Here is a 13,659-nt window from a genome sequence, read left to right as displayed (position 1 = left end):
TGGTGTTGGGAATAGCCCCTTTCATGTTAAGAATTTAACAAATAAAAGGATCGATTGTAGTTCTATACCGGCTGGGCGCAGTGGCTCACGCCTGTAATCTCAGCACTTTGGGAGGCTGAGGCGGGCGGATCATGAGGTCAGGAGATCGAGACCATCCTGACTAACACGGTGAAACCCTGTCTCTACTAAAAATTAAAAAAAAAAAAAAAAAAAAAAAAAAAAAAATTTACCAGGCATGGTGGCAGGCACCTGTAGTCCCAGCTACTCAGGAGGCTGAGGCGGGAGAATGGCGTGAACCCCGGGAGGCGGAGCTTGCAGTGAGCCGAGATCGTGCCACTGCACTCCAGCCTGGGCAACAGAGCGAGACTCCATCTCAAAACAGAATGAAACAAAACAATTCGAGTTCTATACCATATCATGAAATAGTTTATTTTAGAGATTAATTAATAGACAAAAGCCAATCATAAGTAATTAGTTTAAAATTTTTTTTGTGATGTATAATGACAGTTTAATAGAGAGGGGAGAAGGATATTACAAAGAAGGAATATCTGGTAGAAATTTCAGAATTCAATATTTTTCTTGTTTCATATTATGTGAGCATGGTTTTTAAATTTGCAGCACAAACTCGACTATCAGAACTGCATGACGAAATAGAAAAGGCAGAACAACAAATTTTGAGAGCTACTGAAGAATTTAAACAACTGGAAGAAGCTGTACAACTAAAAAAAGTATGTAAAAGCAAAGCAGCAATGCTAAGAGGAAATGAAAAATGAAACGTGTTTTTCCCTTCATAACCATATAAAACAATTTAAAAAGCAGTTAGCTGCCTAATTAATTATGGGATAATAAATTCCACAGTCAAATATGGTTCTAGAATTTGCCAGTTGTAATTTTCTTCCATTTATGATGACATCCAATTAGCAATTTATTAATAAATAAATTACTTAATTTTATGTAAAAAGGTGTAGTCTTGAGAAGTTGCTTCCTGATGTATCTCTTCTAATTTAATTAAGCACTCTCCACCTTTAAGATCCTGGGACTTAGATTAAGAACCAGGAGATATCTCTGCTATTACATGAACATTGTCATCAAACACAAGCCAAAAAAAAAAAAAGAGATATGTAGTATACAAAAAGATTGAAGTAACATATTCTCAAAAATTACCAAAGTGTGTTGTAAAGTAAGCAAGTAAGCAGCTCAAATCCATGATGTAATTGCATAGGGGAAAATTCAAAAAAAGGAAGTAGCGTGACATTTTAGTTTTTAAGTGGGTAAAAAGGTTTTAGTTATTTATAACTTTTAAAAATCAGTATTTAAAAATTACGATGGTAACTACATTCATATCACAGTAGGTAGAACAACAATGTGAAGTCCAAATTGTAGATTCTTTTAAAAGATACACTGTATTGTTACTTTCAGATTTTATACTAACTAGAAATTGACTCAAGTTTATACCTTACTATATGTCAGTCACTGGGCTGGGCGCTGAGTAATGAACAAAATAGACGTGTCCCTCTCATGGACAGACTTGTGGGGGAAATAAGACAATAAATAAACAAAAAGGAAAAAAATATTTATTTTAAAAAAAGGAAAAAAGTTAAACAGCATCAGTGTTGTAAGAAAAAAATAGAAAACTAGGGGAGATGTTAAAAAAGATACACTTTAGATTGTGGGGATTCACAAAGGCCTCTCTGAGGAGGTGACAGGCTAATATACAAAGGATGAGAAGGAGCCAGTGAGGCAGAGCTGGCAGAAAGTATTCCATGCAGAGGTGACAGTGTGTACAAAGGCCTTCAGACTAAAAAATTTCTCTGCAGAATAAGGGAGAGTGTAGAGGAAGATGAAGTTAAAGGGTCATGAGTTTAAAGATCATGCCAGGCTTCATAGGCAATTTTATTTTTATTTTTATTTTTATTTTTGAGACAGGGCCTTGACTTCCTGGGCTCAGGTGGTTCTCCCACCTTAGCCTCTGGAATAGCTGGGACTACAGGCATGTGCCACCACTCCTGCCTAATTTTTTGTATTTTTTTTGTAGAGGTGGGGTCTCACCATGTTGCCCAGGCTGGTCTTGAACTCCTAGGCTCAAGTGATCTGCCTGTCTCGGCCTCCCAAATTGTTCATAAGCCATTTTAAGAAGTTTGAATTTTATTTTGCATGCAATAGGAAATCTTTGAAGGGCTTTAGATAGTTGAGTGGCTGATCCTGTTTGTCACTTTGCCTTACTTCATGAAGAGTGAAATGGACTGAGTGAGATGGAAGGAATGGGGTTGTGTGCATCTGTATCTCTCAGGAGGCTGTTGTTCAGTACAGGCAAGAGATGATACTAGCACCAACCAGGAAGGTGCTGGTGGATGTGGAGACAAAGCCAACTGATTCCAGGAAACATTGGACAGTAGAACTGACAGGACTTAATGATGGGTTGAAAGTAGGAAATGAGGTAGAGGGAGCTATCAAGATGGTTTTAATAATTTAAAAAGAATATTTTATAATAGCACTGGCCAAAGCTTTACATAGATAGATGTAAATAATGTACATAATTTTAAAAGAAATGGATACTTCCAAAATATGCTTAGAAAATAGAGTTATTTAAGTGAGTTAATATTAATAGTTAATAATAGTTAATAAATAGTTAATAAGAAAGTTAATAGCCTAAGTTTTTGTTTATACTGTTCACTTACTTGACATGCTAACAAAGGTAAGCTTCAGCTGGGTTCTAATTAAGTAAAATAAAAATGTCAATTTAATGAGAGTTTGCTGTATTTTGAAATTATTGAGTGTGAGATGATTGTCCAGTGAACATGGAATTCTAAAATTTTTTCCTGATTATAAAGGTATTGCAGTTATGGGGAATTACATAGTAATCATCATTATTTTATTTCTTTTCAGTCTTTTATCTTCATCTTTTTTACACTTCTATACAGACTCTTGAGAAATTTTTACATTTGTTTAAATCTATGCTAAAAACTGTTAGAAATAAGAGATAGAGTATTATTACTTCTATATCAGTATTCAATTTATTGGTTGATTGTCTTCACATTAAAACTAATTAGGAAACTGTAGTGTAGTAGTCAGTGAAATTGTCTAGAGTCACACAAAGTCTTGCTTCCACAAACTCCTAGTATGACCTTGGGCAAGATATTTAAATTTTCCATGATTCAGTTTCCTTATCTATAAAATTGGGATAATTATACTTTTTACCTTTTATGTTTTGAGGATTAGATTAAAGGATATAAAGAGTTTAGAACAGTGCATGGCCCATAGTAAGTGCTATATGAAGCCAGCTATTATTAATACTATGTTTATTATTAATAATTTACAAGTTGCATATACTATTATAGAATGACAACTTATGTGTGCTTGCTATTAATAGTTTTCATAAACTTTTTAAAGTATGATTTTCTACATATAATAAGCATAAAAGTATAAAATATGCATGGAGTGCTTAGATAACTCCCACATTTTACTTTTATTTTTAAAAAACTGATAGAACATAGAATACTTATTAAAGACATTGTCTTAATAAATCAATGTTGTTCTTCTCTGTTAATTATATATTGGGGTTTGGGGAGATTAGATTTCAGAAGCAGGGAAGGACCTTCTTTACAAGCAGTTGAGTGGTAGACTACAACTTGTAAATAAATTACGCCAGGAAGCTCTGGATCTAGAACTGCAGATGGAAAAGCAAAAGCAGGAAATTGCCGAAAAGCAGAAGGAGATTAAGGACCTGCAAATAGCCATAGATAGCCTGGATTCCAAAGACCCAAAACATGTGAGTAAATTAAGAAATTTTTTGTTCTCCCTACATATTACATGTCTCATCATTGTTAGCATCAGAGTCCAGAGTCCTTTCTGAAAGTCTGTTTTAGTTTCATGTACAAATTTAAGTGATATACATATACAGTCAGCCCTCCATATCCATGGGTTCTGCATCTGTGGATTTAACCAACTGCAGATCACATATATTAGGAAAAAAAGGATGGTTTTATCTGTACTGAACATGTGCAGACTTTTTTTCCCTTGTCATTATTCTGTAAACAAGACAGTATAACAACTAGTCACATAGCATTTATACTGTATTAGGTATTATAAGTAATCTGGAGATGATTTTAATATATAAGAGGATGTCCATAGGTTAAATACAAATATTATGCCATTTTATAGAAGGGAACTTGAGCATCAGTGGATCTTGGTATCTGCAGGGAATCCTGGGACCAATCCCCCATGGATACCGAAGGAAAACTGTACATATATGTGTGTATATATAATGTATGTATGTGTATATGTATGTGTGTTATATATAAATATATGTGTATATATACACACACACACATATATATGGAATGTGTATGTTTAAAACAAAACAACCTAGGGCTTGAAGAGAAGGTGGCTTTCAGTAAATGATGGCCACATGGCATAATTATTTATTTTTAAGTGGTTGAATTTCATTGCATTGCAGAGCAAGAGAGATTTGCTTTCTCCCTCCTTTCCTTTTTTTCATCTTTCTTTCTTTTTTTTTTTTTTTCTCCTTCTTTTTCTTTTTGCTCTGTTGTCAGGCTGGAGTGCAATGGCACAATCTTGGCTCACTGCAACCTCCGCCTCCCAGGTTCAAGTGATTCTTCTGCCTTAGCCTCCCGAGTAGCTGGGACTACAGGCACCAACCACCATGCCTGGCTAATTTTTGTATTTTTAGTAGAGACAAGGTTTCACCATGTTGGCCAGGATGGTCTCGATCTCCTGACCTCGTGATCCACCCACTTTAGCCTCCCAGAGTGCTGGGATTATAGGCGTGCGCCACCACGCCCAGCTAATTTTTGTATTTTTAGTAGAGAGGGGGTTTCTCCATGTTGGTCAGGCTGGTCTTGAACTCCTGACCTTCTGATCCGCCTGCCTTGGCCTCCCAAAGTGCTGGGATTACAGGCGTGAGCCACCACGTCCAGCCCTTCATCTTTCTTAAGAGCAGAAGAAGCTGAAGGGGGTTCCGAGTCCTTTTTCTACCTCTTCTATTTAATCCTTTATGCAAATATTCCACTGAAGGTATTTGTTTTTTCATATTGTTTTGTTTTGTCCTTAAAAAAGGAAACATTTCTCTGGAATGTTTCTTCCTGAGATATGACTAGATATGGTCAGGTGGCTGGATACGGCCAAGCCCTTGTCTCTGTCTCTACTCTTTGTACTAATTGCTTATATTTTAGCTAATACTCCTAAAATACAAGGAAAAATATCTTCTATGTATTTTCCTGGTATACCTTGAATAATAGGGGTTTTTTTTTTTTTTAAGAACTCTAAGATCTCTGGATTAATAGAAATCATAGAATTTAACATAGTGAGGATATTGTAATTGCTTTAGTACTTGACAAGTTATTTAACTATTCCTTTAAGCATTTTAGTACAATATCATATATATTTTTTGTGGGCCAGCTAATTTCGATAAAGGATAACCTTATGACAGATATAAGGTCTTTTCTAACAAAAGCCTAAAAATTGAAACCAAAGTATTAACATTGAAACCAAAAGAAGTCTTGATTATTTTAAATAATTTTAAGGGAAAATGGGGTATTTTAAGTAATGTATAATGTGGTCAATAATATCTTACTTTATTGAATGTATTTGTTCAATCTCACCCATGTAGACATGAACTGTATCCTACGGGTATCTGTATTCCCAGGGACCAACCAGCCCTGTGTTTATGAATGCTTGCATCATGGAAGGGAGGAAGGAAGCAGCTTATAAATCCTACCCAAAACTCCTTTGCTTCCCCTTCCAGTTTTGTGATCTATGAGTCTAATTAGTAGCTGGATTATGTGTTTGCTTTCAACAAATGACTGTTATATTTCTGGCGGACAGAGAGTTCAGTTCCCACTGGATTTCTGTAGAGAATTATATATAGAAAGGCGGTAAATGAGACATGGGAATAGTATCCAAGTTTTAAAGTTAGCTAAAATCAACCTGTGCAGTGGGGATGAAACATACAAACCAGATTTGAATTTCCTTTTTAATTTTATTAAAACTGCTAATAGTTCTTAAGTTTGCAGCCATAGTCCCAGCATCAGAGGACATCTCTTTTAAGTTTATCCAGAGGGAACATCTTTTTCTGATTCACGAAGTTTCATATTGGCTAGTGTTTGGCATCCCATTTTAGGCTACAAAATGTGAGCCTTTAAGCAGAAGAGAAATAATCAAGAGTGGGATGGCTGCATATTTTTCTATAGATATAGGTAGACTTTTATGTAATTAATTTTTATGTAATTAGATGAACTATCTTTCTGAATAGCCAATAGAATTTAAAAGTAAAAGCTTAACTTTGATGAGAAATCATAGAAAACAAACATATTAAGTGCCCACAATGTGTCGTACATTGTGCTGTATTTTACATGTTCTGGTGAGGAACTTTATTCACATCTAGCCATTTTTCTTTCAATTTGAAGAGGATGAAAATGTGATATAGAAATATTAAGTGATTTGCCCCCAAGTCATTGTTTTAGAAAGAGGTGGAGCCCTTGCTTATGCTACCACAATGACCCTCTCCTCACAAAGCGATTAAAGGTCTAAATAGATTATTTTTAAATTAGCTCAGAACTAAGCCTAGGCAGGTTTTCAGCAAATATAAGCATTTAACGAGGTTTCAAATTCACAGACTATTGTAGTTATGAAATTATTCATACAAGCACAAATTATCACTGGAGCAAACATAATGAAGATTTGTATTGTGTTTCTCTGATTGGTAAATGCCCCATTGGAAGCAAAAGTTAACTGTTCGCTAGAGGGAACGAGCTGTAGTGATCTGTTGCAAAGTTTGGGCGTGATTGGCCCCCGGGAGCTTCCTGTGTTATGATTTAACTCGCGGAGGGTGGGGCCTGCCCGCAGAGGCTGCTGGTGATTGGATGGGCGGGGCCGCCGCTCACTTTTGGACAAGAATGTGGTTTGAACCTCTGCGAAGTTACAGAGGCTCGGAGGCGCTTGCGAAAATGTGGCTGTCAGAGAGGGAAGTGCACATGAATTTGAAGACAGCATTAGAAAGTGTTCCGCCCACAGTTTCTCTGTTCTCAACGGCTCAGTTTTAACAGGATAAATTTTAAGGTATGATCATTTTTTCTCTCTGTGTGCAAAGGACTTAAAAGGAGGAGGAGTCAGAGATGTAAGTTCCTGTTTTTACAGTAACTCTTTTGTGAGCTCCTCGGTGATGTAAATCGCAGAATCTACTTTTGTTCCCCTGTATTTAATGTACACCATTGGCATATTGAATCAGATTTTTATCCTGCGTATAAAGGTTTCGCTGGAATTTTTAATGGTGAATTTTAAAGATTTATTGATATGAGTGTAGTCTTTTAAGAAATTATTTCTTGAGCCATAAAAATCCGAAATTTACTTAGAATGTAAGCTGTTATATGTAGTTAACTTTTCAGAAAGATTTCAAATGGGTATTTTGGGAGTGTAGGGAAAAGAGTTTGCAAAATACCATAAAGCTTTACCGGTAGTAAATTTAAAACCTTCCAATTAAGCTGCCATTCTTTTGTTCATCAGAAATGAAAAGATGTTTTTTCTTGTATTTGGGGTAAGCAAATACATAAAATTGAGAAATATTATTTTATCATCACATGGGTCTTAGACTTGAGATCATTGGTGTTCATTTTTCTGATACAGTTCCCTCTTTCAATAACGTTGTCTTCATTTATTGTTGTATTCCTCTCATCCTGTGGGTACCAACTTAAGAGTCATGAAGGTGTGAGTGGGAGGGCAAAGGTTCTCTGGGGAATTATTTTGTCTTCATATGAACAGTTGCCTCACGTGCAAGTCATTTGATGGATCTGAAATTCAGTTTTCTCATGTTTAAAAGCAAGGGTTAGACTAGATTATTGGCTCTTGATTTGCTTTCCCTAGCACACCTGAGAAATACAATACACTCTTTTCAGTTAACAGCAGTTCCCTAATGCCATGACTTCAGGGTGCGGGAGGGTGTGTGGGTATGTGAAAGCTCTGTTTTCCACCATGGGGAAGTCTAGTGGTAGACAGGTATACCTCCTTAGGACCCTCCATTTTGAGACTTACCGGGCTAAGTGGTCTTTGAGGTCCCTGTCAACTCTCAGTTTATTGAAAAGCCAAATGTTTCTTTGTATAAGAGATTGAAAGTAAATTTGAATTTCAAGTATTTTATTTCATGCCTCTATTTTCTTCTAAGAAACCTTTTTTAAAAAGTACACTTAATTTTTTTTATTAAAAAGGCATTACTTATCTACTATAAAAGTTTTTTAAATATAAAAATACTCATTACAAAAGGAAAAAAATCCCCATGTAATCCTTCCACCCAGGTATAATTCTTGTTAACATTTTGGGATGTAGTTTTTAAGTCTTTTTATAGATATATGCCATAACTAACTAACTTTGGAAACCTTTTTTAAAAGACACATTTTAGGCTGGGCACGGTGGCTCATGCCTGTTATCCCAGCGATTTGGGAGGCCAAGGCCGACAGATCACTTGAGGTCAGGAGTTCGAGATCAGCCTGGCCAACATGGTGAAACCCCCGTCTCTACTAAAAAAAAGCAACAAAAAACAAAAACAAACAAACAAAAACCCGAGTGTGGTGGCCCCCACCTGTAGTCCCAGCTTCTTGGGAGGCCGAGGCAGGAGAATTGCTTGAACCCGGGAGGTGGAGGTTGCAGTGAGCTGAGATTGTGCCTCTGCGCTCCAGCCTGGGCGACGGAGTGAGACTCCATCTCAAAAAAAAAAAAGAAAGAAAAAAAAGAGACACACACAATTTAATGCAATGCAAATAACACTGACCTACCTAGCTGTGCCCTTGGAAAAACCACTTAACCTTTTTGATCCTCAGTTTTCTCACCTGTAAAGTAGAAATGATTTCCATATCAACTTATCTTGAAGTTTAAATGAAAACTACCCATGTGAAAACAATACAGGGCCTGACACAAAATAGTGCAAATTATTATATTTATTTTCTATTCTTCGTTTAAAAATGTTGTTAAGGATTATTCTTTTTAAAGGAGTTTAAGGAACTTGGAGTTTCGTTTTGTTTTTTTTTTGTTTTTTAATTCAGTCCCATATGAAGGCTCAAAAGAGGGGTAAAGAACAACAGCTTGACATTATGAACAAGCAGTACAAACAACTTGAAAGTCGTTTGGATGAGATACTTTCTAGAATTGCTAAGGAAACGGAAGAGATTAAGGACCTTGAACAACAACTTACTGAAGGTAAGAATTTCAGTGTGATTTAGGGTAAATCAGTTTTATTACTAGTGAAAGGAACATTATAAAGACAAGCATTAATCCAGATAGTAGCTAAATACAGTTCACCTATTAGTACTAGTATTTGATAGGGAAATATTTACAGGATACCCAAAAGTATTTAATGCAATTTTAAGAGTTTTGTTTTTGTTTTGTTTTGTGGCATTGATGCCTAGTGAGTCAGGTCATTCCAGTCAGTAGGCCAGAAGTCAATACATGCTCATGATAAGCTCTGGCATGTGATTGTCTATGGCATAAAATCCATTCAGGAGCAAAGCACCCATTGGCATCAGGGAATTCAGTGTCTGGTTATAAGAAGAAAGAGTTTTAGGATCTACTTTTGCAATGCAGATTTAAAATGTGACATATCCATAATAGTGGAAAAGGAAGACAATAGGCCATAGTGGTTTTTACACATAGGGCTCAGTGTAAAAAGATCCTACTTCTTGTTTTGCTACTATCAGCTGTGTCACCTTGGACAAGTTGTTTTTATCTCAATTATTAGTTGTTGGGAGAATTAAATTAGATAGTATTCATAGGCCAGGAGTGGTGGCTCATGCCCGTAATCCTAGCACTTTGGGAGGCTGAGGTGGGCAGATCACTTGAGCCCAGGAGTTCAAGACCAGCATGGGCAACATGGCGAAACCCCAACTCTACAAAAAAAAATAAATTAATTAAAAAAAGCCAGGTGTAGTAGTACACGTGCCTGTGGCCCCATCTGCTTGGGAGGCTGAGGGTGGAGGATCACCTGAGCTCAGGGAGGTTGAGGCTACAGTGAGCCGTGATTGTGCCACTGCACTCCAGCCTGGGTGACAGAGTGAAACTTTGAGGAAAAAAAAAAAAGAAGAAGAGAGAGAGAGTGTTCATAAAGTTCCTGGCACATAGTGTGTATCCAGTACTGTACATGGGGAGTGTGTGTGTGTGTGTGTTTTTTTTTTTTTTTTTTTTTTTTTTTTTTTTTTTTTTTTTTTGAGACGGAGTCTCACGCTGTTGCCCAGGCTGGAGTGCAGTGGCGCGATCTCGGCTCACTGCAAGCTCCGCCTCCTGGGTTCACGCCATTCTCCTGCCTCAGCCTCCTGAGTAGCTAGGACTACAGGCGCCCGCCACCGCGCCCGGCTAATTTTTTTGTATTTTTAGTAGAGACGGGGTTTCACTGTGGTCTCGATCTCCTGACCTTGTGATCCGCCCGCCTCGGCCTCCCAAAGTGCTGGGATTACAGGCTTGAGCCACCGCGCCCGGCCAGTGTGTGTGTTTTAAGTCTTTAGGTTACACGTTTATGTTGCCAGTCTTGGATTCATCTTTATTATTGGTTTCCACTTACCTAGGTCTTTCTCAGACTTGCCCAAGGCTCTTTCTGACTTAATTTTAAAGTTCTAAATTATCTCCTAGATCTTTGTAAGCCTGGAAACACCCAAAAGACACAACAAAATGGTAGTGCAAAGATTGGGAACAAGAACCATTATATAATATTAGATACGTTACTTGGACATGGGTACTGAACATCTTCCCCTATCAAAGCCCAGAGAGAGTGCCATAATTAAGAACTGGCCATTCAAGACACCCTCACTCTGGTCATTCTGGCCATGGTGATTGGTTCAAAGATAAATTTATGGCCCTAGCTAAGCTAATGGGGGCATTCTCTGGGACTTTTTCAGAATTATCTATTAATATGATAATATACTGAGTGATTATGTTATATGTATTTAGCAGCACGAACTCACAGTTTTGCTACATATTTTTTATTTTATTTGGAAATTAAACTTTTTTTTTTTTTTTTTGAGATGGAGCCTCACTCTGTCACCCAGGCTGGAGTGCAGTGGCCTGATCTCGGCTCACTGCAGCCTCTGCCTCCTGGGTTCAAGTGATTCTCCTGTCTCAGCCTCGTGAGTAGCAGGGACTACAGGCACGTGCCACCATGCCCGGCTAAATTTTTTTGTATTTTTAATAGAGATGGAGTTTCACTGAGTTAGCCAGGATGGTCTCAATCTCCTGACCTCATGATCCTCCCGCCTCGGCCTCCCAGAGTGCTGGGATTGCAGGCTTGAACCACTGCACCTGGGCGAAATTAAACTTTTTACAGCATGAATCAGGTATTTTACAAGCATAGCCCCTAAATATACTATTTTTATTTTATACCTGCTTAATAGTCCTGTACTATCTATAATAGGAAGAAAATTTAACATTATGTTTTGAAAAAGAAAAATGATAGGAAATAATTGAAAGCTTAGAATTTCACTCTTGGCTAATAACAAAATGCTGATGAGACAATGCTACAGTACTTTAAAAAGATATATTATTACCCTTTTTGCATCTTGCTTAGGCCAGATAGCAGCAAACGAAGCCCTGAAGAAGGATTTAGAAGGTGTCATCAGTGGGTTGCAAGAATACCTGGGGACCATTAAAGGCCAGGCAACTCAGGCCCAGAATGAGTGCAGAAAGCTGCAGGATGAGAAAGAGACGTTGTTGCAGAGATTGACAGAAGTCGAGCAGGAGAGAGACCAACTGGAAATAGTTGCCATGGATGCAGAAAATATGAGGAAGGTATGATTTTTTTCCTGCCTATTTTCCTTAGCTTCATAAGTAGATAATGTCCAAATTAAGTTAGTTGGAGGAGTTAACAGTACATTTTTAAGTGGGAAAAAGTATTAGTGGCTATATGGTGATTTTTTTCTTTTAAAAGTTGGGCTTTTTTTTTTCTTGTTTAGCTGTGATACATTTGGAGTTATTTTTTCTTTGCTCAGAAAAGGAAGATTATTTAGGCTGCATTTCTATCCCTGAAAGGTATTGTTGCCAAATAACTCTAAAGAATATGAAATGGTAGCTATTACAAATACTGTATTAAATGTTCATATTTTATTTGTGCTGCAAAATTGAGCACAGAATGTTTTTTCTTATTCTTGTGGTTACTAGATAATTTTAACATTATTTTATAGCTAACAAGACGGACATACTGTTTTAAATTATACCCTTATGAACCTGATTTGTTGCCCATTCATTTGGAGATTTCCCTTGCGCTATTTTAGTTGTTTGGAAAATGTTATCATATGTGAGAACCAGAGATTTCCAAACTTCTTGCTCAGTAGAGCTGGCTCCAGAAATTGAATTAATATATTTTAATATTATGAAATATCTCAGGCATATTTAAAAAATCACAAATAATATTTAACATCATGTACTCACAACTCAGCTTAAGAAATAAAACATTATAGATATATTTGAAATCCTCTGTCTACTCCTTTCCAGAAGTAACAAAGTTCTGAATATGGTTATTATTTCCCTGCACCTCTATTCTTTTATCATATACGTAAACATCCGTAAGCAATATATAGTATTTTCCATGATTTTAAGACTTACACAAAATGTATCATAATGTACATATTTGGCCACTTTCTTTCTTCATGTTTATGTCTTTTTTGTTTTTGTTTTTGAGACGAAGTTTCACTCTTGTTGCCCAGGCTGGAGTGCAATGGCGAGATCTCGGCTTACTGCAACCTCTGCCTCCTGGGTTCAGGTGATTCTCCTGCCTCAGCCTCTCGAGTAGCTGAGATTACAGGCATTCACCACCATGCCCGGCCTATTTTGTATTTTTAGTAGAGACAGGGTTTCTCCATGTTGATCAAGCTGGTCTCAAACTCCCGACCTCAGGTGATCTGCCCACCTTGGCCTCCCAAAGTGCTGGGATTACAGGTGTGAGGCATGGTGCCTGGCCTATGTTTTCCAGAATTATGCACACTGATAGGTGCAGTTCTACTTTGTTCATTTTTACTGATATATGTACCATCCTGCTTTATGGACATACCACAAATTTATTATTTATTCGTTCTCTTTTTGGGGGACATTTAGGTGATTTCTAGTCTTATGCTATTGCAAACAATGCTGAGCATAACATTCTTGCACACATCTTGAACACAGGGGGACTATGCTCAGAAACAGAACTGTGGGTCAGAGAATATGTTCATCCTTAATTAAGTTCAGTAGATATTGTCAAATTACTTTTCATAGTGAGTTTATCAGCTTCTACTCCCACCAGCAATGTGAGGGCTACCATTCTGCCACATTCTTGCCAACCCTGTAGTGTTGTCCAACTTTTTTTTAAAGCTTTTATTTTGAAATAACTTCAAACTTGCAGGAAAGTTGCAAGAGGAATACAAATAACTCACATTTGCCTTTCACTCAGAGTCACCAATTACTATTTTAACACATTTGCTTTATCTCCTCATGTAATTTTTACATGATTTTATATACTTTTTTGTTATTATTATACTTTAAGTTTTAGGGTACATGCAGATTTGTTACATAGGTATACACATGTTTCACATTGGTTTCCTGCACCAATTAACTCGTCATTTACATTAGGTATTTCTCCCAATGCTATCCCTCCCCCCCACTCCCCCACCCCATGATAGGCCCCAGGATTTGATG

The 13,659-nt window shown here is 37.0% G+C and overlaps 1 protein-coding gene across 11 annotated transcripts in view; it reads left to right on the top strand.

Moving 5' to 3' along the window:
- Positions 1 to 13,659, top strand: part of CNTRL (centriolin) — a 96,712-nt gene that overhangs the window by 33,044 nt on the left and 50,009 nt on the right. For 8 of the 11 annotated variants that reach the window (XM_050761908.1, XM_050761910.1, XM_050761912.1 and 5 more), the window contains 4 exons: positions 619 to 728; positions 3,575 to 3,769; positions 9,051 to 9,204; positions 11,558 to 11,778. In XM_050761908.1, the coding sequence (XP_050617865.1) occupies positions 619 to 728; positions 3,575 to 3,769; positions 9,051 to 9,204; positions 11,558 to 11,778 (680 nt within the window). Of the gene's footprint in view, positions 1 to 618; positions 729 to 3,574; positions 3,770 to 3,871; positions 7,078 to 9,050; positions 9,205 to 11,557; positions 11,779 to 13,659 lie in introns of those variants that run through there. The other 3 variants (XM_050761911.1, XM_050761913.1, XM_050761916.1) reach the window with 3 other exon arrangements.

The sequence above is a fragment of the Macaca thibetana genome, chromosome 15 (genome assembly GCF_024542745.1).
Source record: "Macaca thibetana thibetana isolate TM-01 chromosome 15, ASM2454274v1, whole genome shotgun sequence".
In the NCBI taxonomy this organism is placed as follows: domain Eukaryota; kingdom Metazoa; phylum Chordata; class Mammalia; order Primates; family Cercopithecidae; genus Macaca; species Macaca thibetana.
This window is presented reverse-complemented; position numbering and strand designations above follow the sequence as displayed.